The sequence below is a fragment of the Nilaparvata lugens genome, chromosome 5, assembly GCF_014356525.2.
Source record: "Nilaparvata lugens isolate BPH chromosome 5, ASM1435652v1, whole genome shotgun sequence".
NCBI classification, from domain to species: Eukaryota; Metazoa; Arthropoda; class Insecta; order Hemiptera; family Delphacidae; genus Nilaparvata; species Nilaparvata lugens.
Window position 1 is genome coordinate 27,261,253 of NC_052508.1, and position 27,690 is coordinate 27,288,942.

Sequence of the window (27,690 nt, forward strand, 5' to 3'; positions counted from 1 at the left end):
GTAAGAGAAGATGTAATATTGAAAATATGGGGAGGACAATATGAAGGTACCTCCTTGAGAGACATTTATAAGTCCGGTGTCCCTGGAAACAATGTCTTTAGCACTTTCAATGGAGAAAATAATAGATGACATGGATAAATCTTCACAATATACTGTACTTTCTTAATGGCCCTTCTCATTAGGGCCAATAATAGATGACATGGATAAATCTTCACAATATACTGTACTTTCTTAATGGCCCTTCTCATTAGGGCCAATAATAGATGACATGGATAAATCTTCACAATATACTGTACTTTCTTAATGGCCCTTCTCATTAGGGCAATAATAGATGACATGGATAAATCTTCACATATACTGTACTTTCTTAATGGCCCTTCTCATTAGGGCCAATAATAGATGACATGGATAAATCTTCACAATATACTGTACTTTCTTAATGGCCCTTCTCATTAGGGCCAATAATAGATGACATGGATAAATCTTCACAATATACTGTACTTTCTTAATGGCCCTTCTCATTAGGGCCAATAATAGATGACATGGATAAATATTCACAATATACTGTACTTTCTTAATGGCCCTTCTCATTAGGGCCAATAATAGATGACATGGATAAATATTCACAATATACTGTACTTTCTTAATGGCCCTTCTCATTAGGGCCAATAATAGATGACATGGATAAATCTTCACATATACTGTACTTTCTTAATGGCCCTTCTCATTAGGGCCAATAATAGATGACATGGATAAATATTCACAATATACTGTACTTTCTTAATGGCCCTTCTCATTAGGGCCAATAATAGATGACATGGATAAATATTCACAATATACTGTACTTTCTTAATGGCCCTTCTCATTAGGGCCAATAATAGATGACATGGATAAATCTTCACAATATACTGTACTTTCTTAATGGCCCTTCTCATTAGGGCCAATAATAGATGACATGGATAAATCTTCACAATATACTGTACTTTCTTAATGGCCCTTCTCATTAGGGCCATAATAGATGACATGGATAAATCTTCACAATATACTGTACTTTCTTAATGGCCCTTCTCATTAGGGCCAATAATAGATGACATGGATAAATCTTCACAATATACTGTACTTTCTTAATGGCCCTTCTCATTAGGGCCATAATAGATGACATGGATAAATCTTCACAATATACTGTACTTTCTTAATGGCCCTTCTCATTAGGGCCAATAATAGATGACATGGATAAATCTTCACAATATACTGTACTTTCTTAATGGCCCTTCTCATTAGGGCCAATAATAGATGACATGGATAAATCTTCACAATATACTGTACTTTCTTAATGGCCCTTCTCATTAGGGCCAATAATAGATGACATGGATAATCTTCACAATATACTGTACTTTCTTAATGGCCCTTCTCATTAGGGAAAATAATAGATGACATGGATAAATCTTCACAATATACTGTACTTTCTTAATGGCCCTTCTCATTAGGGCCAATAATAGATGACATGGATAAATCTTCACAATATACTGTACTTTCTTAATGGCCCTTCTCATTAGGGCCATTACGTCAAGTTCTCAGTTTGTCAAGGTTTCAATATGTGTCATGCTTCAAGTTTATTCTACTTAGAACACTTTGCTTGAGAGTGGTTATAGATAAAAAAGTGTTTTTAAAAATGGTACTTCATAATTTTACATTGTTTTCAATAATTCTAATAAAGTAGCCCATACTAGTGGAGTGATTCTATAAAATAGTGAATTAGAGCAATAGTGTGTATTCAACGGTTTTATTTTATAACTTCTCATTCTTCTTCTATAAATAAATATATATATATATATCCTCTTCTTCCATATCAACACTATATACAGAGCTGGTGTAAAGTAGTCTATCAGTAGGGCTTCTTATGGCACAAAAACGGGTTTCGTGGGCAGTCCGTGAAGATGGAAACAGACCCAAATATTCTGATTCTAGGTCACCTCAGAATATCCGAACCACTTGATGCGCATTTGGGGGTCGCGACTGGGCCGCGTAATGACCGATTCAAAATGGCGGACCCAGCGTTCATTAGAACAGTGATAGAATGGTTACCATTCATGATAGAGAACTCTAGTAAACGCGAATCGAATCACAATGATATATTCTACAAAGTTTGTAATCACACATTTCCACCTAAAACATGATTTTCACCGACAAAAATACTTTCAATGAGGATTTTTGGGTATAAAGTGAGAAACAAAAGTTCTTTGAAATAGAATGTATTGTCTATTCCCGTTTATTTCAAGTTTTTATCATCTTTTGTTCTGGAGTTATGTTTTTTCATGATGTCATTCTAGCCGCTGAGCCAAGAAACTTGGCCATCCCAAAATAGGAAAGAGGCATTTAAGAAGATGAGAGTGTAGACGATTATAAGAAGGCTATTGATATTATAAGACTATGCTGAAGATTATTATAGAGATGACATTTTTTTCACGCTATTATTTCAAAATTCTAAACGCAACTAACCTAAAATAGAAAACTATTAATAAATAAAAAACAGAGCAGATGACGCAAACACAAGCGGTGCCCCCTCCTTGCATATTTAGCGCTTCCGTGAGCTAAAAAACAAAGTAAGGCTACAAAAGCGAATCAGCTGATGAAAAGTCTTCAAAATACGTGAGCATTTGCTCCAGAGTTCAGGAGCATAAGGTAAGAGTATAAGGTACAGCTTATTCATAAAAAATGAGCAAATGCTTTTGTTTCTACTTTTTGCTCATTATCAAATACTCTGCGACGTAACTCGGTACCGAGGTAATGTGACGATCAAATTATATTTTCCGGCATTGAGATTCATGAAAGACTTTATTAAACACTAGCAGGTAGCCCGTGCTTCGCAAGGGTCTATTTTAAAACTTGACGTAATGAAATCCAGAAGAATTGAAAATAGGCCTATAAGAATCCTCGACTGATTGAGAATTTATAAGCAGCATTTCAAGTAAATCAGTCCAGTAGTTCAGACGTGATGATGTGTCAAAAAAAAATTTCTATCCTCTACACGTGTTTAAGTGTTTAAGCCAGTTCTTTCCTTTATTATAGTATAGAAGATGATAGATAGATGGATATATCATCCCTCTAGCTATCATCTTCTACACTAAAATAAAGTAATAAATGAATGAGAATAAATTTTGAAAGGTTTGAGATATCGAAGTGCAGTTTTCACCATTCCTTTTTCTCTGGAAATCCTGTATCGGAATCAAGTATCATATGACAACCTTTCAATTAAAATAAGAAATTGGATTCAAAATGGCGGAAAAAATTTCGGTGCGACGGAAAACCTGTTTTTATCATTCAAAAAGGATCCCTACCTATCACACCTACCTTCCAATTTCCCTTTAAAGAGAAATGTTCTGCTGCTTCCTTACAACAACTGAAAGCATGACAAATAATTGAAAACTTGACGAACTGAAGACTTTATATATCAAATATTGAAGAATTTAAAATAGGTTTAAAACCATCCTCGGTTAAGCAAGAATCTATATGCAAAATTTCAAGTTAATCAGTCCAGTAGTTCTGACGTGATGATGCGTCAAACATAATTTTCCTATACTTTACACCTGTATACGTGTATAATCCAGTTCTTTCCTTTATTATAGTATAGAAGATAATAGATGGATGGATGATCATTTTTATTTTACTAAAAGATAGAATAAGTTGAATAGTTTCCCTTTCAGAGGGAGTTTTGGCAACCCACAAACTCATTTTTCATTTGAAGATATAAGGAAAAGGTGCATATGACCTTTTTTTTGCCCAGATTGCCAAAATACCTCTCATTCCAATATTAAAATTTTCGACTGACTGTACAGTGAGACAGTCATTCTATCAGGGCTCGAATAATTTTGAAATTTCAATTAAATAAAATTGGAACAGAATAATTTCTTTATGTAAATATCAACACCTTTATTCAAAGACATATTAACTGCATGCGTTTTCATATTGCCGATACAGCATTGATGAAACTGCTGAAACTAAAATTGAGAAAAACTTATTATTTCACTATGAATTTAACTGAGTTTGCAAATTTTATATTTTGTTCGGTCCTTTTTATTGTCTGGGATGATAAAAACGCATATTCAGCTATAAAAAAGAAGTTTATCAACTAACAAAAAACATACCGGTAACCAAGCACACATAGCCAAAATGTTGCATTATAAAAATGAATCAAACCAATTTATAAATATAATGAATGTCTGTTTGTTTGTTTGTATGTTTGTTCCCTATAGACTCGAAAACTACTTGACAGAACGGCATGAAACGTTGGGTATATGTTGTGTGAATATTGGGGATGGTTTCTGACCAGAAATTTTAATAGGGGGGCCAATAATATTTTTTTATTGATCCATTTTACAGACCTATGTTTTCGAAATTTTCGGCCGAGCGGCTACTGAAGAACGGAAACATGATCATGATTCAAGATCATATGATTTGGCATCTAAAGTTACCAGCTGTATACTAAACACGTCACACTGTGATAAATTTTGTACTGAAATGATAACGGTAGTTTGGAGTATTATGCTATACAGTAGGCAACTACATCAATCATGTATAGTATGAGTAATTTCTTATATTATTGTGAGGTTCCATTACCAAAAAACTCGTCAACACTATAAAATGCCCCCTTTACCAAAAAAGAAAAGACATCTTTTTTGAAATATCTGCGATTTCTACACTTGATTGCAGATGGCAGATGATTAAAGAGCTTTGACTCCCATGTAACTAGGCTTCTTCTCAAAAATCCTTAACCTATGTGAGACAACACACAAATTACCCTTGCCTCTAGTATTGTGTTGGTGAACCTGTGAGTTTGTTGAAAACTTCTCTTTATTATCATAATGTTAGCAAGAGTAATTGATAAATATAGATGCAAGGCATAGTCAGAATACCCTGAGTTACGAAAGCTCCTCTACAAGATTGACCAAAATCAAGTCCAGCAAGGCATCTAATAGCTTTTTCTGTATGAGAAAAATTTTTATTTTATTGCTGTCCAATAGCATTCCAAGTATCTTTACTACATTCGAACTTTCTATAGGTTGAGATTCAGAACGAGCATTGGCTGAAAGATCAAAGGCTTATTTTCGAACATAATCATATTACATTTCTTTTTATTTACACTAAGGTTGATATCATTGAAATACTGGGCCACATTATTGCTATTTAAATTCATGTTCACCTCTAAACTTTCAAGACACTTATCGCTGAACATTAGAGTGGTATCATCAGCATACAACGTAATCGGGAACTTGTCTCCGTAGCTATATTGTATATCATTAATGTATATTATGAAAAGAAGGGGCCCCAATATAGATCCTCGAGGTACCCCTGTAGATAGTCTCAATTTATTGGATTTAGTACTATTATTTACCGTGTCGAGCTGTACATATTGATACCTATTTGTGAGATATGAGTTGAATAATTTATAGCTATTTCCTCTTATTCCTAATCTATAGAGCTTATCTAGAAGAGTTTTGATATCAACACAATCGAAAGCTTTTGACAAGTCTATCATCACCCCACATGCAAATTTTGAATCTTCAATATCCGTTATTAATGGCTCAAAAATGTCTATTAAAGCAGATTTTGTCGATTTACCTGGAATAAATCCATTTTGAGAAGGAGCTATGAGTTTATTTTTCGTTAGAAAGCTCACTACTCTTGTAAACGAAATTTTCTCAAATATTTTTGATAAGGCTGGTAAAATTTATTGATATGGGACGATAGCTGTTAGCATCTGATTCATCTCCTTTTTTTAAAAATGGGAATTACCTTTGCAATTTTTAGCGCATCTGGGAAGACACTCTGAAGAAAACAAGAGTTGATAATCTGAGCAATAGGATCAGCGATGACTTCAGAGCAATACTTTAGGACTTTAATTGGAATTTCATCATAACCAATACATGATTTAGCCTATTCTTGAATGACTTTATTACATCAACTACCTCACTTGAATTGGTAGGTTTTAGGAAAATACTTTTTTTCTTGATAAGAATCTGTGGGCTTGCATTTACCCCTGCTACCTGTCCTATTCTTGGATCCAACTAGGGTAAAAAATTCATTAAAAGCATAAGCTGTTTCATTATCATTAGCAGTTAATTTTCCATTATAATTCAAGTTAATATTACTTCGATTTCCACACTTGTCATTACCCCTAGTGATTTATTATTTTCCAACTTGTTTGTGATTTGTTATTCGATGTGATAATAATTTGTGAAGTAATAATAAGATATCTTCAACCCCATCAAGGGCGGTTAAAGGAGCATTTGCTCAACTTTTGAAGCAAATGCTTCAAAAAAAGGTGAGTCTAGTCTACTAGAGCAGCTTATCAACTTTTTTTAATAGTAAAATGGCTCAACTAATTCCTATGAGGAAGAGGAAACTTATACCAGATACGATCACAACCAATAGTTGAGAACTATAGAACTCTTTTTGGATTCAACCATAATATATATCACCATTATTCCTACAAAAGAATAAATACAAAAGATAGCCATCCCAAAATAGGAAATAGGCATTTAAGAAGATGAGAGTGTAGACGATTATAAGAAGGCTATTGATATTATAAGACTATGCTGAAGATTATTATAGAGATGACATTTTTTTCACGCTATTATTTCAAAATTCTAAACGCAACTAACCTAAAATAGAAAACTATTAATAAATAAAAAAACAGAGCAGACGACGCAAACACAAGCGGTGCCCCCTCCTTGCATATTTAGCGCTTCCGTGAGCTATAAAAACAAAGTAAGGCTACAAAAGCGAATCAGCTGATGAAAAATCTTCAAAATACGTGAGCATTTGCTCCAGAGTTCAGGAGCATAAGGTAAGAGTATAAGGTACAGCTTATTCATAAAAAATGAGCAAATGCTTTTGTTTCTACTTTTTGCTCATGAGCAAAACCTTATGCTCCATGCTCTTGCCCATGAGTATTTGCTCTGGTTTTATGCATATGGGCCATTGTGTTACAACATAACCTAAAAAGTAAACAGCTGGCTTGTAATCACAGTTCGCCCCCGACAGCTCTATGCGCTATCTGTCAGCAAAAATTGTAACGACAATGTCCGACTCAACTACAACTATGATGAAGTTCCCGTTTTAAATTTGATTAGTAAATGTTGGCTGGTATTTTGAATAACATGGAATATAAAAAAATATTTATACATTTTCATAGTATACTGATATGAAGTGTGTGATAATTTTAGCATACAAACATGTATTTCATATATTGATCATAATTATGTCTGGTTGAGATATTGAATTTAGTTGGTTCAATCACCACTCTTTATGCTTCCTCATCTGAGCTTAGACCTTCTCTAACCTATTTCAAATGCAAGTTTTCAGAGTAGAGATGCTTACCATGTTATTTAAATGGCGTTACCTTTACGCTCTAGGAAGTTTTTTTTTGTTTTTTCCTCCCGAGAGCAAAAAGTGACACTTTAGTATTATGTTTGTTAAATAAATGCGATCTAGCAGGACTCGGACTATTGACAAAAGTGCGGGAATCTAGTTTTTAAGGTTATGTGAGTTTTGATGATTCGTAATTGCGTTGCGTTGATGCGTTTTGTTGTGCGTTTTATTAATTATAAATAATAATATCAAGTGCATATTCGTTTTTAATATTCCTAAATCCTGACAGTGTGATTTAATAAATCAGAAGTGGATGAACTAAGAAAACAGTGTATTGTGTAAACCGAAATACAAATGTTTAAGTCGACTGTTTCTATCAATTGAATTGAACCTGATAAGTTTCTATCAATTGATCCTGAAACGTAGTAAAAAACGGATGACATTTTGAACCTGAATAATCAATTTCATATTATATTATTATAATTAATTTGAAAAATATTTACAATTGCTTCATTGTTTCAACAATTCTACGACAGTGTTGTGCACCCATAGTTATCAGTTACCAGAAAACGATGAGGGAAATTTTCAAAATGCCAACACAAGTAAAATCTTCTGCTAAGATTCGAAATCTGATAGAAAATGTAACATAATTTTAGTTTTCTATTTAAAATGAATAATTCTAGCATTCTTAAGTTGTTATTAAGCATTCTCTATCCTCTGAATTCTAAGAAATTACTAAAATAAGTCAACCACCAATCTACATGCTAAGTTAAGTGATCTCAATACATTTTCTAAAGCCATTCTAAAAAGTGCAGCTGCCATTCACCAGTGGACTGGTGCTGTAGAATTAGAAGCGGTCAGAACCAGATTGAAAACTGGTACATTGAATACCAGGAGGATGTGACAACTTGAGCAACGTTCGAGGAACAATTCACAATGGCTTTTGTAGGTGAGGAGAGCCTTACGGAAAAATGAACGGCAATGCATGCCAGAGTGCAGAATAAAGGTTGGGATATAAGTGAGTACTTTTATGACAAATTGCGATTATGTTCAGCATTAGACATGACTTTTAATGAAGCAAAACGTCAAATAATTGAAGGACTATGGTCAAGAGACTTGAGTGACCATTTGTTGGGAACTCAACATAAGAATAAATATGAACTGTTAAATGGTATGAAAGACTACATGGCGATGGTGAAAGCTAGAACTACAAGAGCTCGAAACCGGTCACCTACAAAACACTTGAAACCAGTAATGACAAATGAGGGTAAGAGATTGACAAAAGATAACACAGCTTCATCAAAATTTTCAGCCTCCAAATTTGAAATTGCTCAGAGTGACTTAACTTATAAGAAACTATTTTCTAGTTCCCATACACCTGGTAAGGAAGGAAACGAAATTTCATCATCATTTCCAAAGAAAAATGATCCGCGATGTTACAATTGTCAAAAGTATGGACATATTTTCTAAGGATTGCTCAGAAACGAAAAGGCCACACTTATGCCTTAAATGTAATAATAAAGAGGAACATACATCTAAATATTGTAAAGCAGTTTAACCCTTAGGTGGTAGCAGCAGTTGACCAATCCAGGACGCCAACAATTCCATTCCAGAAAAATGTATATGTGAATAATTTCTCCATGCTAGGTATGATTGACTCTGGTGTCCAACATTCTTTGATCAGAGCCTCTGCTGTAATCAAGGCTGGCTTAAGAGTAGATTCATCTACTACCCCTCTATATGGTGTAGGTGAAATTATGTATTATTTATTTATTCTCGTTATCGTACTTAGTTCACCATCAGCCCACACCTTGGGTAAATCAGTTTGTGCTGTCGAAATCGATGGAGTTGAGGTGCCCGAAACATTAGTTTTTGTACTTCCTGATAATGCGATCCCTGTTGATAATTTAGTGGGTAGGGACTGGCTCCACCACCCGAGAGTAAACTATTATCGAAATGGAGATAATTTGGTTATTGAGGAAGTGATCAACCCCCTTCAAAGCATTTTCATTGAAGTTTGATATGGCGGAAGGTGTGGCTCGTTCATCAATTGGGCTAGTCAGTCGGGTCGAGCGAGGGGTTTGTTACCACTGTCTGGAAAAATGGCTTTTGGTGGCCCTGAAAAGGGCCAAGTTTGTTGCTGGTGGCCCTGAAAAGGGACCAAGATTGTTGCTGGTGGCCCTAAAAGGGACCAAGGCAGGCTAGATGTTTAGTAGTCGTCGACTGGCGCGATACCACGCCGCGCGAGGGTCCCGGGCAGGTCCGTCTGGTGCGAGAGCAGGCCGGCAGGGGCTAAGTCAATGGTTCGCAGTCTCCACTCTGGTTTACCCGGGCTACGGAGAGGGCTGACCGGGTGATCTACTAGCCAGAGGTCGTGCCGAATCTCCGCCGGGAGGACCTCCTCGACCACTTCCTCGTTTAGAAGGGGCCTTCGGTCAAACCCCGGGCAGGCAGGGTCGTAGGCTTCCGCTGCACACACTCCGATGTCGGTTCGGCACCCAACCCGCGCATCCAGAACCGCGCGCCAGTTGTTAGGCTGGGGCGCTAAGTCTTGGGGCGCAGCTGGCGCGGCGGTGTACAGCCTCAGCCTCTCCTCCACCTGGCGAAGCCGACATAGGGCCTCCTCTTCTGGATTCGGCGGCCGGCTCGGTTCCTCCTAGGCATCGGCTGGGTAGTAGACAAGGAAGACACCTCAGGTTGCGGTTAGTCTCGCCGTGGTTCCCTCATTGGCCTGCTCGCTGCTCTGCTCCTGGTCTCGGTAGTGGTCTCGGCTGGTAGTGGTCTCTGGTAGTGGTCTCGGCTGGTGGTCTCTTCTGGCTCTTCAGTGGAAGGCTGCTAGTGAGCAAGTGCTATCGAGGGACTGACTGACTGTGGGTGGAACAGGGTGAGTGAATCACCCTAATTGGCAGTGCCTTAGGCTGGTTTGCCTTATGACTGCTCATAGAATTAACAGAACTGAAAGTTTTGGGTTGCTCCTAGATATTAGACCTTAAGTGAATTTGGCTTTTATTTTATTTTATTTATTTATTTATTTTATTTTTTTTTATAAAGATATAATATAATATGTTTGTAATATTAAGTTTTGTAATATGGATAATATAATATTGAATATTTGTAATATATTTGTATCTTCGAATATTCATCTATTTTTCATTTATGTATATATCTGTTCATTTGACATTTATTCATTGTTATAAATTTATTCATTTGATTTTTTTTTTTTTTTTTTTGCCAAATTCACTTTTTTGGGAGAAGTGTGATGGAGATGGGTTCACCTCAGGGGAATACGAGCTGTTTACAATGGTGACTTTAACATCAAGTTGCTGACCATCAGTCTGGCCACCATTGTTGAAAAGGGAGTGGCTTTTTGGTTTGAACTGGTCGTGGTATCTCGTACATCTGCCTTACTGATGTACGCCACGACGTTGATGCTGTGTCATGAAGTTTTCTTGATGTGAGCTGAATGAAGTCAATCAGTTGGGGAGTGGAGACATATTCATAGAGTAGCCTATTGTTCACTGTGTAGTGAAAGTTGCAGATGGTTCTTATGAGTTTGTTTTGAAGGCCAAATAGTCGTTTTCTATTGGTCTTCGATAGGTATGGGAACCAGACAGGGGCGGCATAGGTCATGTATGCCCTGATGATAGCTGTGAATATGAGCAGCCGAAACTTCAGGGGGAAAGAGGGGGTGATAAAAAGGGGGTATAATTGTCCAATCAGCACACGACAGTGTTGTATTTTCACGTCAATGTGTTGTTTGAAGGTAAGGTTTCTGTCTAGAGTAACACCTAGATACTTGACGGTGGGGGACCATGGCAGGGCATGGATTGTGAGAGTGGGAGGAAGTTTACATTTTCTGGAAAAGGCGACAGCCACGCATTTATTTGCATTTATCTCTACCTTCCAGGATGAACACCAGGATGTGAGCAGGTTCAACTGCTCTTGAACATTCCTGGCCGCCCTCTCGAGATTCATGCTGCTGGAGTGGAAAGTGGTATCGTCTGCAAAGAGACTGGTTTGAACTGAAGGTAGAGCTGGCATGTCGTTGATGAAAAGGGAGTAGAGAATAGGACCAAGCACAGATCCTTGGGGGACACCTGCTGTTGATGGGGTGAGAGCTGAAGAAGCTATTGAAGAGGGGGTACGGATTTGGACTTGAAAATACCTATTAGTAAGGTATGACTTGAAGAGTCTGACTGTTGGGGGTGGAAAGACAGATGAAAGTTTATAGAGGAGTCCATCCAGCCACACAGTGTCGAAGGCTGCTTTGAAGTCTATAAAGACTGCAGCCACGTGCTCTTTCTTGTTGAAAGAGTCTGATAATTGAGAGCAGAATTTCATTAGTTGCAGAGTTGTTGAACAACTTGCACGAAATCCAAACTGCTCTGGCCTAATCACACTATCTAGCGTATCTCTGATATGTTTCTCCAGAAACATTTTCTCAAAAAGCTTTGAGAAAAAGCAGGGTATGGAGATGGGCCTGTAGCTGGATGGTAGGGTGGAGCGTTTTCCTGGCTTTAGGAGCAGGAATAATTTGCTCTTTTTCCATTCTGATGGGGAAGTGTTGGGTGTTCAGAATGGAATTGAAAATTACAAGCAGGTGTTGGGCTAGTTCTGGTGGCGCATTGAAGATGGCCTTCCCTGAAATACCATCAAGGCCTGGGGCCTTTTTTGGATTGGTATTTTTAAGTGCGGTTGTTATATCTCCCATTGTAAAGAATGGGAGGTTATTTGGGGTTTGGTCTTGAACTGTTTCTGATACACTGTCGACTATTCTATTAAAGTGGGAGTTGAGCTCTTGACTATGGGGGAATGGGTGGGTTTGAAAAGTGAATTTGGAGGTGGGAGGCAAACTCATCCACTTTCTCTTGTTCTGAGAAGATAAGCCCATTTGGGCTCTCAAGTGGTGAGGTTGGGGGATGTTTCCTGAGAAGTTTTCGGGTAGCTTGCCAGGCTGAGTGGGATGGCAAAGATGTTAGATATTCTTCCCAGGATTGCAAGCGATGGAGTTTAAGAAGTTGAGAGCATTTGTGAGATGCTCTATTGAATGCGTGTTTGTCAGCAGGAGCTCGTGTGATCTGCCAACGTTTACGAGTGCTACGACGCTCACTGATAGCTAATTGGATTTCAGTTGGGGAGTAGTGAACGTCGTTGGGGTTGGGCTATGGAAGTGTTGTCAGCTAGAGCTGTTTTAATAACTTCCGTGATAGTATCAGTGTGGGCTTCTAAGTCGACAGAGTTTGAATGTGTGCTTGGTAAGGGAGGAATGGAATTTGACACACTATCAAAGTAATTTCTCCAATTCACAGTAAGGCGATGTGGAGATGGCCTTGCAATGCTATCAGGATTCACAAGAGTGAACAACACTGGTAAGTGATCGGAAGAGAGGTCTTCTATCACGTCAACCAGTGTGGTCTTTGTAAGTCCAACAGACAGTGCATAGTCCAAAAATGTCAGGTTGAGCAGCTTGGTTAAACATACTTATATGTGTGGGGGATGATGGTATGTGAAAACATATTTCTGTGTCAAATTCTTCAGTGAATTTGAGGAGTGATGCCCCTGTTACATTAGTAGTTCGGCAACCGAAAGCCATGTGCTTGGCATTCCAGTCACCAGCTACAAATATGCTGGGGGAGGAGGTGAAAATTTGAGATAGGGTGTTTGTGTTAACTGCTCTATTTCTGGGTGGGTTGTATAGAGAGACAAAAGTAACTGGTGTATTCTGTACAGAGATTGTAGCCGCTATTACATCCATGTCTGGTATGGATGGAAGTGGGTGTACACAGAAGGAGTGTCTTCTGTGTACTAGAATTGCTACACCACCATGGGTTCGATTTTGCTCATTGGGGGGGCGGTCATAGCGTAGGCAGTGATATGAGGGGAATTTAATTGGCATAGTAGTTGGCATTTGTGTTTCCTGAATTAGAGCCACGTCTATATTCAGGTCACTAAGAAAGTGACGAAGTTCGTCTATTTTGTGTCTTAGTCCATCTGCATTGAATGAAATAATTTTGAAATTATTCATTTTAGATGAGGAGGGAGGGAAGTGCACTCATTATAACTCCAATGGCCTCACCAATATTCGAGGCTGTGGCGAGTTGTGTTAAGATGTTTACCACCCATTGGATGAACTTTTGTGAACTTAAAAAGCTCAGAATGCTGTTTTGTCCCTGTTCTGCTGTGGGTTTCAAACTTCCTTCTTTCAGCGCCGCTGATGGCTGCTGCTCCTGTTGTGAGGGTAGAGGGGGGAAGTTTGAGTGAGAGATGACAGGGGGCGGAGGTGGAACCCATTCCATGGGAAGAGAAGGGAATATATTCTTCTCCACTGGTTTATAGGTTTTGGTCACTATTTTAGTGACCTTGTGATGTTGTCTAGGTGGTGAGGGGGCAGAGCTTTTCCCCGCGTCCGCGAGAGCAGCCACAGTAGAAGGAGGTGTAGTTTTAGCCACACTCCCCTCCCTCAGCGACTGCCCCGCGATTTGCGGACGCTTGGATGCCGCCCGAGTGGCTGCTGTCGGCGACTGAGTGGTCTCAGTTGACCGGGCAGCTTCAGGCGACTTCTTGGCCTTGTTAAGCAGTTGAATGTGTACACGGCACCCTTTAAGGTTCGAACCTGATAAGTTTCTATCAATTGATCCTGAAACGTAGTAAAAAACGGATGACATTTTGAACCTGAATAATCAATTTAATATTATATTATAATTAATTTGAAAAATATTTACAATTGCTTCATTGTTTCAACAATTCTACGACAGTGTTGTGCACCCATAGTTATCAGTTACCAGAAAACGATGAGGGAAATTTTCAAAATGCCAACACAAGTAAAATCTTCTGCTAAGATTCGAAATCTGATAGAAAATGTAACATAATTTCAGTTTTCTATTTAAAATGAATAATTCTAGCATTCTTAAGTTGTTATTAAGCATTCTCTATCCTCTAAATTCTAAGAAATTACTAAAATAAGTCAACCACCAATCTACATGTTAAGTTAAGTGATCTCAATACATTTTTCTAAAGCCATTCTATATATTTCATCCATTTCAATCAACCTGTGAGCAGTATAGGTGATATATGAAGTTTATATTATGGAGTAGTAATTTTGATTTAGGCTACTAGTTTATTTTTGACTGATGAGTTTATTGTTTGACTATTGGTAAATCGATATGGATGTCTTCTGAATCGATAGTAAATTTTGATTAGGCTAGTAATTTTGAGTTACTAGTTATTGTGGTTGATGAGTTTATAGTTTGACTATCGTTAAATCTATATGGATGTCAACAAAATTGATAGTAATTTTGAGTTACTAGTTGATTGATGAGTTTATTGTTTGACTATTCTTATATTGATATGGATGGTGAACAACATCCTAATATGTCACAACAGCCTAATCCTGAGGTTGATCGTTCTCATGATTCGTCCATGAATGGTGACCCATTTTATGGATTCGAAAATGCTGGTAATGGAAACGATAAGTTGATGCACATCATCACTCAAATGAGTAATATATTGCAGAACCAACAAGTACAATTGAACAAATTACTTTGCCCAGAGAGCCCCAGAACTGAATCTGTTCACAATTGAGGGATATATTCGGTGGCGACAGCACCTCAATTCAATGTAATGCCCGATTTAATGCGAAATTTAAAAGAATTCACAGGTCAACCCACGAAGCTCGCGCTTGACTCCGCTCGCTAAAAAGTGCAGCTGCCATTCACCAGTGGACTGGTGCTGTAGAATTAGAAGCGGTCAGAACCAGATTGAAAACTGGTACATTGAATACCAGGAGGATGTGACAACTTGAGCAACGTTCGAGGAACAATTCACAATGGCTTTTGTAGGTGAGGAGAGCCTTACGGAAAAATGAACGGCAATGCATGCCAGAGTGCAGAATAAAGGTTGGGATATAAGTGAGTACTTTTATGACAAATTGCGATTATGTTCAGCATTAGACATGACTTTTAATGAAGCAAAACGTCAAATAATTGAAGGACTATGGTCAAGAGACTTGAGTGACCATTTGTTGGGAACTCAACATAAGAATAATAATATGAACTGTTAAATGGTATGAAAGACTACATGGCGATGGTGAAAGCTAGAACTACAAGAGCTCGAAACCGGTCACCTACAAAACACTTGAAACCAGTAATGACAAATGAGGGTAAGAGATTGACAGAAGATAACACAGCTTCATCAAAATTTTCAGCCTCCAAATTTGAAATTGCTCAGAGTGACTTAACTTATAAGAAACTATTTTCTAGTTCCCACACCTGGTAAGGAAGGAAACGAAATTTCATCATCATTTCCAAAGAAAAATGATTCGCGATGTTACAATTGTCAAAAGTATGGACATATTTTCTAAGGATTGCTCAGAAACGAAAAGGCCACACTTATGCCTTAAATGTAATAAAGAGGAACATACATCTAAATATTGTAAAGCAGTTAACCCTCAGGTGGTAGCAGCAGTTGACCAATCCAGGACGCCAACAATTGAAGAGGTGGATTCCAAAAGGTCTCAAGTCATAAAAGTAAATTTCTCAGGAACTAATTTTTTATATTTTTGATAATATAATTGAATGCTACTTTGGAAAAGAATCAGTCATGTAATTTGCAGTATCAAATCCTTCTTCCAAGACAATTAAAAGTGAGAATCAATCACAAAATAATTTTTTTTTAAGGTTAAACATTTGGTTTTTTTCCAAAACGACCTTAAGTCAGTGACTTAAGCACTTCTGGAAAATTCATATATTATGTGAGACAACTTCAAACTATTATTATTTATAAGAGTATTGATAATCAGAGCTTGTCTTTAAGATGTCAATAAAGGTTTTAATAACTATCTAAGTACATGACAAAATATTTATTTTTATTTATCAAAATAAATCACATTCTTCTTCATTCCACTGATATGATTCACTAATCAAAGTCAATTAGTCAGCATAACCTCAAACTCACAGCAAATAGGTGCTGACTGCTGGAATCGCACATGCGCAAAACACTTGGCAGCTGACTTAAGTGGAGGAAAGAATTTCTGTGTCTGCGTGGGTGTTCTGTTAATAAGAGTAGCTTGTTCACTCACCCTATTCTGTTGTCGTCTCTGCTTTGGAGCGACGAGGATGAAGGGGTCCTCTTCTGCTTCACTGGTGGGCGCTAAGGTGGAGGGTGGTGTAGCCACCATAGCTGCATATGAGGCCGAGGACTGTGGGTGGTCGTTGCTGCTGGGTGGCGGGGTGGAGGGGGCTGTAGTCACCCCACTAGACTGGTTTTTGGAGGGTGAAGTCTCGGGCGTCACCCCTCTCGCCATAGTTGTGGTCAGACGAGGGGAGGAGCTGTCCGTTAGTTTGGTCACTCTCTCCCTTCTCTGTACTGAAGATCCTGCTGTGTGGGTGGCCCTCTGGGTGGTCCGCATGGCCGAGCGGAGGGTCGACCCACGGTTCATCCTCTACTCCTCTTTCTCCTTCTTCACCTACTTCTTCTTCACCTGCTGCAGGGCTGCTTAGTTGTTACCTGCTCGGAGGCTCGAGCGCGACTGCTATCAGCATTTTATCAGCACATGGTGGTCGAGTCGGTTAGACCATCGTCTCTCACACTATGGGACCCAGGTTCAATTCTTGCTATCGAGGGTAGCTGAGTAGCCCCCTTTTATTCACAGTCCCCGAGTTCACCTGCGCTGCTATTGGCCGGCGGTGCTTCGGCCAATAGAAACGCAGGAACGGGTGGCGGCGACTGAGGCGCACCCTGGTGGCGGGTGGGTCAACCACTCATTTGGTTGATGCGTGGCGTGGGGAGCAGAGCAGAGCGGCAGGCTGAAAGGTAGCGAACGCGAGGGAGGTATCAAGTTCAAAATTTTTTTAACTTAAATCAAGATACACATGTTTGCTTTGTAAAAGAATACTATCCACCACTTACCGAAAAACACCTTTAAATTTGAAATGATGTGTCTGCTGAAGAAAAACAACAGGTAATTGACCTATGCAATAAATTCAGGTGCTGTTTTGCATTGAACCTAGAGAAGTTAGGTTGTACCAACATAACTGAAATCTGAAATGAATATTAATGAAGTAGAGGGCAGCCAACCTTTTGTTGGCAAACCCTACAAGACCACCGCATATGAACGAGATGAAATAAAAGCAATTTTGAATGATTGGTAGTGATGTGAAATTCCCGAGAATTTAAGGGAAATATTCCCAAAAATCATAAATTCCCGGGAATTTATGGAAACTTAAGGAAATTTATGATTTCTTTCATAAAAAATGACCGAAAAAGACGTTTTTTGTTACTCATGGTCTCAATCACCTGTTATACAACAGATTTATGTAAGAAATATAAGGATGAATAACTTATACATTGTAGTAAGTTCAAAGAAAACAGTAATATGAAGTTCATAGACTGAAAGGAGAAATGAACACTCAATAAATCATTCAATTGCACCACTATTATCATGCTACTTTCATGTTTTACAAGTTGAATAAGATTTTTTGCTTACTAATAAATGCCTGTAAATCAGGTAAAAAAGTCAACAAAGTATTGAGTGTAATTTAACTTTCATTGCATGATTTTATTCAATTTCTTCGCACAAAAATAATTGACCCCCTGAATAAAGATTAGAGTAGGATATGAATCCAAAAATTAGAAATTATAAAAGACAGCAAAATAGGCTAAACTGAAACAAGGAGCATACTCCAGTTTAATTTAATATTAAAAAGAAAATAATTCCACAGCTCACAACCTTTCAAGAGTCATTGGGGCTCACTTAACTTGTAATAAGATAATAGTCCAGGCAACGAATGCTCAAAAAGATATAGAGGGAAAAGTTTGGAACCCAATTTTTGACCTCGCAGTCTTTTCAAGGATAGTGAGGGGGTGAGCATATAAAAATTCCTTACTCCTACCACACTCAACACTAAAACTGCTATAAAAATTGATGGAAAGCATAAAATGATGAAATAATACATAGAATTGAGTGCTCTACAACTCACTATCTTCTAAATACTCCTATAGCCCAGCCAATGAAAGATTATAGAGGGAAAATTTTGGAACACAATTTTTGACCCCTTAGCTCTTCTTTTAAGAATAGTAAGGGAGTAATCATCATATACTCCTACCCCCTGTGTAGAAAAATTACATTTTTTCGATGCATTCTTGTTGAGTAATAAGCTCTGAAAGTGCAAAAAGTTGGAAAAATAACTGTCTTTTCGAAGATTTTACACTTTTAAAAGTGAATATCTCAAAAACTAAAGAAGATATCACAAAACTCTACTGTACAAAACTTGCAGGAAATTTATCTAGCTTCATTTTTACTCAGCCATGTCGCTGAAATGCATTGTTTCCCAGTTATATGCGTGTCAGCCAGAAATGAAAAAATGCAACTTTCAAACTACCCACATCCCTTAAGCTCAAGGAGTAGGGATAGGGACTTTTGATATGTTCACCTTCTAATTAGTTCAAACAAAGCTGCAAAGTAAAATATTGTGTTCCAAACATTCCCTCCCAATTTCCCTGACAATTGATCTATTGTTGTTGAACTGAAGATTTCACACTCAACACTATAACGGCTGCAACAATCGTTGGGAGATGCGTAAAATAATGAGACCACAGATGAAATTGAAGAGAATATAATGCTCTATGAGCCCATGATTAGCACGGATTGTTTTAATGAATTGTTAAAAAGTTATAAGGCCAAAAAGATGAAAAAATCGGAGCCAAAAGGGTTTTTCTTCAAAATGTGATACCTTAGAGAGCTCATAGCTAGAAAACTATGAGAGATATGGAAAAATGTTGGAAATGAAACTCGTAGGATAATTTGTGAGCTAATATTATGATTGTGTTCGAAAAAAAAATCCGAAAGGCGCGTATTGTCATAGCCACCTCTAATACAGGTATCAGAGGTGGTATTGTTCGAGATATATGCAAAAAACAAAATATGGCACTTTCAAACCACCCCCACCACCTTAGCACAGGAGGTAGGAGTGAGGACTTTTGATATGTTTACCCCCTTACTACCCTTAGAAGAGCTACGGGGTCAAAAATTGTGTTCCAAAATTCTCCCTCTATAATCTTTCATTGACTGGACTATACGAGTATTTAAAAGACAGTGAGTGAGTGAGTGAGCAAAAACAGGCTCAAAGAATGATGATTTATTGATTATATCAATGTAAAATGTGGCTGAGCTTGATCAATATCAAATAGAATGATGATTTATTGATGTAAAATATGAGTGGGATTGATCATTTTCAATCATTTTTAGAACAATTTTATAAATTCCCTTAAGTTCCCATAAATTCCATTAAATTCCCAAAATTTCTTGGCCTCGGAAATATTGCCAAATCATAAGTTCCTTCCCGCTGGGAATATTCCCGATCCACATCACTAATTGGAAGAAATACGGCATAGTTGAAGAAACATCGTCCTCATATGCTAGCCCAGTGTTACTAGTTAGTAAGAAAAAATATAATGAAAAGCGGCTTCGCGTTATTTATCGTAGACTAAATCGACAAACTTATCGAATTCCATATCCGTTACCAGACCTGGATTCCCAGCTAGAAACCTTAAGTCATGCACACTTCTTTGCTACCCTTGATTTGGCTCATGGCTTCTTACAGATCCCGCTTTCAGAAGATGATCGTCCTGAAACTGCTTTTGAAACCCCGGACGAAACAGCTCAATTTGTACGTATGCCTTTCGGGTTGACTAATGGCCCTGCACAGTTTCAAAAATTGAACAAAAATGAACAAAGTTTTGGGACCCCTCAGAAACACCATCGTTCAGTGCTACTTGGATGATTTACTAGTTCCAGCTAAAGACTGGGCCACCTTGTTGAAAAATTTACATCAAGTCTTTGAAGCATTGCCAAAAGCTAAATTAACTTTAAAACCAAGTAAGTGCCGATTTGGAGTTAAGACTGTTGAATTCTTAGGATTTGTGATATCAAACGGAAACATCCGCCCAGGTGAGCAGAAAACCAAAGCGATTTCTGAATTTCCAACACCAAATAATGTGCATAAGTCAGATGTTTCTTGGGACTCACCAGATTCTTCCGACGCTTTGTTCAAGGATATGCTGTACTTACTGAGCCAATAACAAATTAGACTAGAATAGATATGCACTTCAATTGGGGTGTTGAACAGGAAAAGTCCTTTCAGAAGTTGAAAGTTATATTGACCTCTGAACCAGTATTGAAACTGTATGACTCGAATTCATACACAGATGCACTAGGACTTTGGTATTCTCTTACAGCAATCTTCAGGAGACAATAATTTGCATTTAGTATACTGTGTTAGTAAAAAAGTATCAACTACTGAACAACATTATCATTCTAGCCGGCTCGAACTTACGGCTATTCTTTGGACACTGAATCTACTTCGACCGTATTTATTGGGAAGGAAATTCACAATTATTGTGACCGATTGTCAGTCATTATTTTATATGAATGTACATAGGACAAGTAACCCTCAAATTGCGCGGTGGGTTAATCAGATTCAAGAGTATGGTTTTAAAATTAAACATCCAAGTGGAAGTAAAATGGCTCATGTAGATGCACTCAGTCGTGCACCTGTCGAGGAAGCGGAGGAACATAATGATGACATTTTATTTAAGAATGTTATATGCACAGGACTTACTAAAGAGGAGCAGGTGGCAATGATGCAGCATAATGACGAGGAACTGCAGCAACTAATTGGCCTTTTTCAAAAAGAAACTACTTCCAAAGCAGAAAAATCACTAATGACAGATTTCACCTTGTTGAATGGAATTCTCTATCATAATGAAAAAGGGAAGTTGTTATTTGTGATTCCCAAGACAATGAGAAAAAATATTGCTGTCACGTACCATGACTTGTCTGGTCATTTCGGACTAGAGCGTACTATAAGTAAAATAAAGGAAAATGATTGGTTCACAAAAATGATAAGATATATTAAACAACACATCCGTATATGTTTCCAGTGCCTGTTGGTTAAGGTACTTTCTGGTAAGAAGCCAGGACTATTGCATACAATCACTCCTGGAAAGCGACCATTTGAGGGGATACATATTGATCATGTAGGATTTGTGACAAAATCGGGATATTCTTGGATCTTAGTAGTGGTGGATAACCTCACGAAATTTGTTGGATTATTTCCTGTAAAGACCACTACAACAAAACTGGTGATAACTGGTGATAACCACCAAAACTGGTGACAACTACAACAAAACTATGCGATATAACAGACCTCGGACTATTGACAAAAGTGCGGGAAACTTGTTTTTGAGGTTATGTGAGTTTTGATGATTCATAATTGCGTTGCGTTGATGCGTTGTGTTGTGCGTTTTAGTAATAATAAATAATAATATCAAGTGCATATTCGTTTCTAATATTCCTAAATCCTGACAGTGTGATTTAATATGTTCCAGGGAGTAAAGTAAGCACTTTAGATAGTAGGTGGAGGAAAAGTTAATTTCTCAATCTTTTAAAGTATTACTTGAATCATATTTCAACTATCCATGACCTTCAGACAAGTGGTGATAAAATATTAGTGGTGGTCAATTGAAATCAACTTACTTGTTGAAATAGTCGTTGCTAATTTTTGCCCAGGTTTCAAGTAGAGCAAGTGGTAGAACACACTTGTAGTATTCGAAAAAGCTTTCAAATTCATGAGGTAAACGCCTAATAGGAATTTCGAATCCGACTGGAGGAGGCCTTCTTTGGTTACCGGCCGCACCATTTCTCTTCTCTTCCTGCAACAATTATTATTTTGGTGAAGAACAATCCATTCATCGACAAAATGAACATTCAATTGCAACTGAAGACAAATTAATAATGATAGCTATTGGTTGAGATTACATAAGCGCCGAGCTTTCGGTTCATCCTCTTTAGAGGATGGCTACTATGGGACTATGGGACTATGGCCAATACCTAACACTACACTTTGCTGAGTCGAGATCTTATGACGGCATCCTCCTCAGAAAAATATTAAAACATTTCAAAGTGTCTTCTTAATTTCTGAATTGTTGCTCAATGAGAGTAAGTTCCAAGAAAATATTTTTAGTTTGACAAGTCCACATGTAGAGAGAGCAATTTGGATACCGATAGTGTCAAGTTTTTGGGTGTTTTTATTGACGGCGAATTGACATGGGAGCCACATATTAGACAGGCCTATGTCAGTGTTAGATTGTCCACAGTTGTCTACTTGTTGAGAAATTTGATGAACCAAGTCCCCAAGTCATAAGGTATGCATATTAAGCTTTCTTTCGAAGTATTATTTCATATGGGATTCTATTCTGGGGAAATCCTGTACACATAATTAAGCAGGATGTTCTATTAAATAAAAAAAGTGATTTGAATGATTACAAACTCTGAGAGATTGGCTCACTGCAACCATTATCTCTTGAATCAATTATATTAACCATGATAAACTTTTACATATTTACTATTCTTATATACACGAATAAAAACTTGTCTAAATATCTCCTAAGAAGGAATATACTCTCACAACACTAGGAGAAACGGGAACATTGATACATCTTTCAGTAAACTAAGTAGATCGCAGAATAGCTATAAAGTTGTTAAGAGTGAAAATACTTAATAAATTGCCAAAGGAATGGATAGAAACACCAATCAAGTGTTCAGAATAAATTGTACAGTTGGCTGATTAAAAGATTATTTTACCCAATCAATGGATTTTTGGAATTTCAACATCTTATTCTATAAAACAGAATATTTCGAACCTGATTAGTAAAATCTACACTAAGTTTTTAATAGTACATATCGATACAACCATTGTAGGTCAAATTTGCGAAACATTTATGAAAGGTAAAAACAAAGTTTGTACTTAGAGGGAAACTTCAACTGAAGCTGTTAACATGTTTGAATAAAACGCTATTAGAGTGCAAAACAAAACATGAACCCATAAATGAGTTATTAGCTTTATATGTGTGTATTACTGGTACTGCAATCATTAGCCCAGTCAATAGGGGTTTTTTCGATCCGAAAATTAAATAAAAGCTGAATCTTTTACCATCGACAGAGCCCTCCCAGAGGGTCATTCTCCCAAAAGTCCCAAGAAATCCCCTTGGAGCTTTCCCCCCTAGCCCCCCTCAAAGTTGAAAAATGCAGGTAATCACGGAAAATCAACTATCTCTGTGCCCATTGATCGGAAACAGTTCTATTATATGCCATTCGATTCGTTACACTATGAACTACAATATTAGTTACATTCATGTTTTCAATAAAATTAACAGTTTTCTTGATAAAATAATATATATGTAAAAATTTAGGGGGTTTGCGATTTGATTTTTTTGTTTTCTTCGATTAACTACACAGCAAGTAGTATTAGAGAAAAATGAGCCGAATAATAAATTAATGTAGCCACTCTCATTGCAAATCCATTGATGTATATTGTTATGTATTTGCGATTCGATTTGACGCCGTGGAAGGGGAAACAGTCGATGCGGAACGGCGCGGCTGACTCTCTTAGCCATAGTAAACAGCAAACTGGAAATCAATTATCTCTGTAACCATTAATCGGGAAAAAAATCTATCATATGTCATTCGATTCGTTAAATTAAGGACTACAATATTAGTCGTATTCATTCACTCAATAAATCGAACAGTTTCCTTGATAAAATAATATAATGTAAAAATTTAGGGGTTTTTCGATTTGATTTTTTTGTTTTCTCCGTTTAACTTCGAAGCAAGTAATTTTAAAGAACAATGTGACGAATAATTATTGTAGCCACATTCATTGCAAATCCATTGATGTATATTGTTATGTAAAAGCGATTCAAGTTGACGCTGTGGAAGGGGAAACAGCCGACGCGGCTGACTCCCTTCACCATAGTAAACAGAATAATACTGCTGTCTACATTGCATCTCATTTACACTATGGCGCTCGAAACAATTAATTTTGTCTATTGTTTTGACATGCGCTGTATATAGATTTTCACTTTTCAATACTCTAAAAAAATATTACAATTTTCTTGATTTAACCATGCTCATGATAAAAATCAGGATTTCGTTGTTTGCTCATAGAATTTATTATATTAATTTGAAGTGAGCCATCTCCATACGAGTCAGAGGTAACACAATTTGATAACTCTAGTTTCAGATATTGATGTTTTTCAACGAAGTTTCATGATATATTATGTGTCCGACTCCTTCATCTTATCCTTATTTTGTGAAAAATGAAGATTCAAAATTTATTTTCATAGCTTTTCTTCTGTTTTATCTTGTTTCATCACTCTTTATAATTCAAACACTAACTTGATAATGGAATGAATATCATCAGATCATGTGAACAAAAAAAAAAAAATAAAAGGGTGGGCCTACCTGAGATACTATATGATAACACTGTACTCCTGATAAGTTGAAAATTTTCAAGCTAAAAGTAGATTAATTTGTTGCACATTCGGTTCAAATATTAACAAATGTTACCAAATATTACCAATATTATCACATATAGTGAGAACGAATTACTCTGAAGCTTTCTATTCTCACTGAACATGAAGAGGCAATACCAAGCCAGAATCGCAGTTCCGTTCAAATCATTATTATCAGAGCTTTCAAATTGATGCTATGTAACTATGGATGTTATCCCCATCTCACAATTTCCTATTTATCCTTATCCTGATTCAGAATAAAGTAGTTGATCTCTATAATCACAAAAATCAATGTACAGTACCTATAATAAATAGTAAAAATTTTCAGTAATAATGCAACTTTTTCTAGGTACGAATTTCAAGGCTCATAAAATTACTTTTTCTCAATCACAGGCAGAAATTCCAATGATCATCATAATAGTAATTATTTAATGAAAATTGTTTGTATTGTACATTGTTCGACGTAAGATAAGCTACATCTTTAAGGTAATCAACGTATTTAGGATTATCATGTTTATGAATGAAAGCGAGACTGTGATAGAAGATTAGTCAAACTGAAATATAAACATTATATACAATGCATATTTCTGATCAACTATAATTACAAATGATAGTATCAATCCGAAATGAATTGAGCAACTGAATTTAAAAGTTACTATCCACTGTTCAAATCGCACTGTGATTTCCTTTTACTTCCAAATGAAGTAACTTCCTCACTCTTCAACGTAACAATTATTGTAAGAAAACCAGTGGAATGTAAACGTCATCCAAATAGCATTTGAATTTCAATTTTCAGATCATGAAATTCATAAAAAAACTAATTCTTGAGAGAATAGTGATGAATTGCAAACAGTGCAAGTAACATTGATACAAAGCGATACAATGAAAATCAACATCGATTAATTTAATACTGGACATATCAAATTTATATTACCGTTAATTTATATTATTGATAAAGCTTATAAAATGTGAAACCAACATTTTAAATTTTCTCTACTGGAGCATAACATCGATAGAAAATAAAAAAGAGCCCATTATAAGCACAATATACTTGTGTACTAGAATTCACTTGAACTAACTCATCACTTCATCCCTTCAATGATCACAATGAACTAGAATGGTATAAAAACCATGAAATTGATAATCAGGTACATTTTTCAAATAGCTTCACCCAACTAAATCTGTGAATGCTAAGTCATAAGAAGTTCAATAGATTTAATTTGAATGCTTCAAATAGAAAATGATCTATTCTTTTGGTGCCCTAATCAAAATCAATTTCAATCAACATTAATCGACAAGAAAAGCTTCTGCCAATTTTGTGTAATGAATGACAAGATGCGAGTGGAGGTGAAAAATCAATATGTTAACAAAAATAATAGAAGATGATGAATCATCTTTCAATTAATCTTATACGGTAGGGTACTTTGTGGTTAAATGTGAAACACTTTCATGATTTTCCTACCTTTCATGCATGCTTACTCTTCCTTAATTTGTATGTTTGCATGGCTTCCATCTTTAGAATCTACTGAATTTTCATATTGGACTGTCTAAATAATGTAGATTCAACTAGTAACAACGGAAGATAAGCTACTTTACAGAGAGAATCATAGAAAGTTTCAACTCAACAAGCCCAATGTATAAATTTTTTTATGCCTCAGCCGTCATATATATTTGGCTCAACTGAAGGTATATTATCAACCTGGCTTGGTGAATATTAACTGTAGAAAACAGCAAACACTGCACGCTATGATTTTTCAGGAAATTGCCACTGTTAACACTATTGTAATCTATGATTTATCTCAGTTTTTGACATTCATAACTTATGATAAATTTTAGCATAGAATTATGATCATACACACATATTTCAAATATGTATTATATTATGTAATAGTATGAATTTTTTATCGGTTGCAAACAATATCTTTGTCTGTCATAGAATGCATGATTTAGCACATATATAACAACAAAATAATTTTAGAGAATTTAGAGAATTAAATGTGAAAAAGTAGATTCATCGCATGTCAAAACAATAGACAAAATTGATTGTTTCGAGCGCCATAGTGTGAATAAGATGCAACTTAGAAAGCAGTAGGCCTACTACTGTATTTTACTGTTTACTATGGTGAAGAGAGTCAGCCGCGCCGTTCCGCGTCGACTATTTCCCCTTCCACAGCGTCAAATCGGATCGCTAATACATAACAATATACATCAATGAATTTGAAATGACAGTGGCTACATTAATTATTTGACTCATTTTCCTTTGAAACTACTTGTTTCGAAGTTAATCGAAGAAAACAAAAAAATCAAATCACAAACCCCCTAAATTTTTACATATATATTATTTTATCAAGAAAACTGTTAATTTTATTGGAAAAATGAATATAACTAATATTGTAGTCCATAATGTAACGAATCGAATGACATATAATAGAACTGTTTCCGATAAATGGTTACGGAGATAATTGATTTCCCGTGTTTACCTGCATTTTTCATGTTTTAGGGGGCTGGGGCGGAAAGCTCCAAGGGGATTTCTTGGGACTTTTGGGAGAATGACCCTCTGGGAGGGTTCTATCGATGGTGGGAAATTCAGCTTTTATTTAATTTTCGGATCGAAACTGCTTTTTTGGACCTTCATTGACTGAGCTACATTGGACATGCTATGAGTGTGTAGGGTAAAATTAGATCATACCGAAGGGTCCACCTTTTCTCTAAAAATGTTCGCTATTGCAATATGTACATGCAATATGTATGATCTGAAAGATGATGTTTTCAGCTTTACAACGATATAGAAATGTCAAAAGTGAGTAAAAGTGGACATTTATAATGATTGAGCTTTCAATTATCGATACTGTGATATAATCATGTTATGTACAGGGTGATTCTTAATTATTGTAAAATAATTTAATACGTGATAGTAGAGGTAAAAATAAGAAAAAAAGTTTTTATAAACATATATCCATAAACGCTTCA

General features: G+C 36.6%; 1 protein-coding gene and 1 long non-coding RNA gene across 3 annotated transcripts in view; one reads left to right on the top strand and one right to left on the bottom strand.

Moving 5' to 3' along the window:
• The window catches only part of LOC120351306, a 198,948-nt gene that overhangs the window by 32,047 nt on the left and 139,211 nt on the right, over positions 1 to 27,690 (top strand). The gene's annotated exons all lie outside the window — the stretch shown is intronic.
• Positions 1 to 27,690, bottom strand: part of LOC111045598 (helicase SEN1) — a 67,088-nt gene that overhangs the window by 13,884 nt on the left and 25,514 nt on the right. For both annotated transcript variants that reach the window (XM_039428062.1, XM_039428061.1), the window contains exon 5: positions 21,905 to 22,080. In XM_039428062.1, coding sequence (XP_039283996.1) covers positions 21,905 to 22,080 — 176 coding nt within the window. The remainder of the gene's footprint in view (positions 1 to 21,904; positions 22,081 to 27,690) is intronic.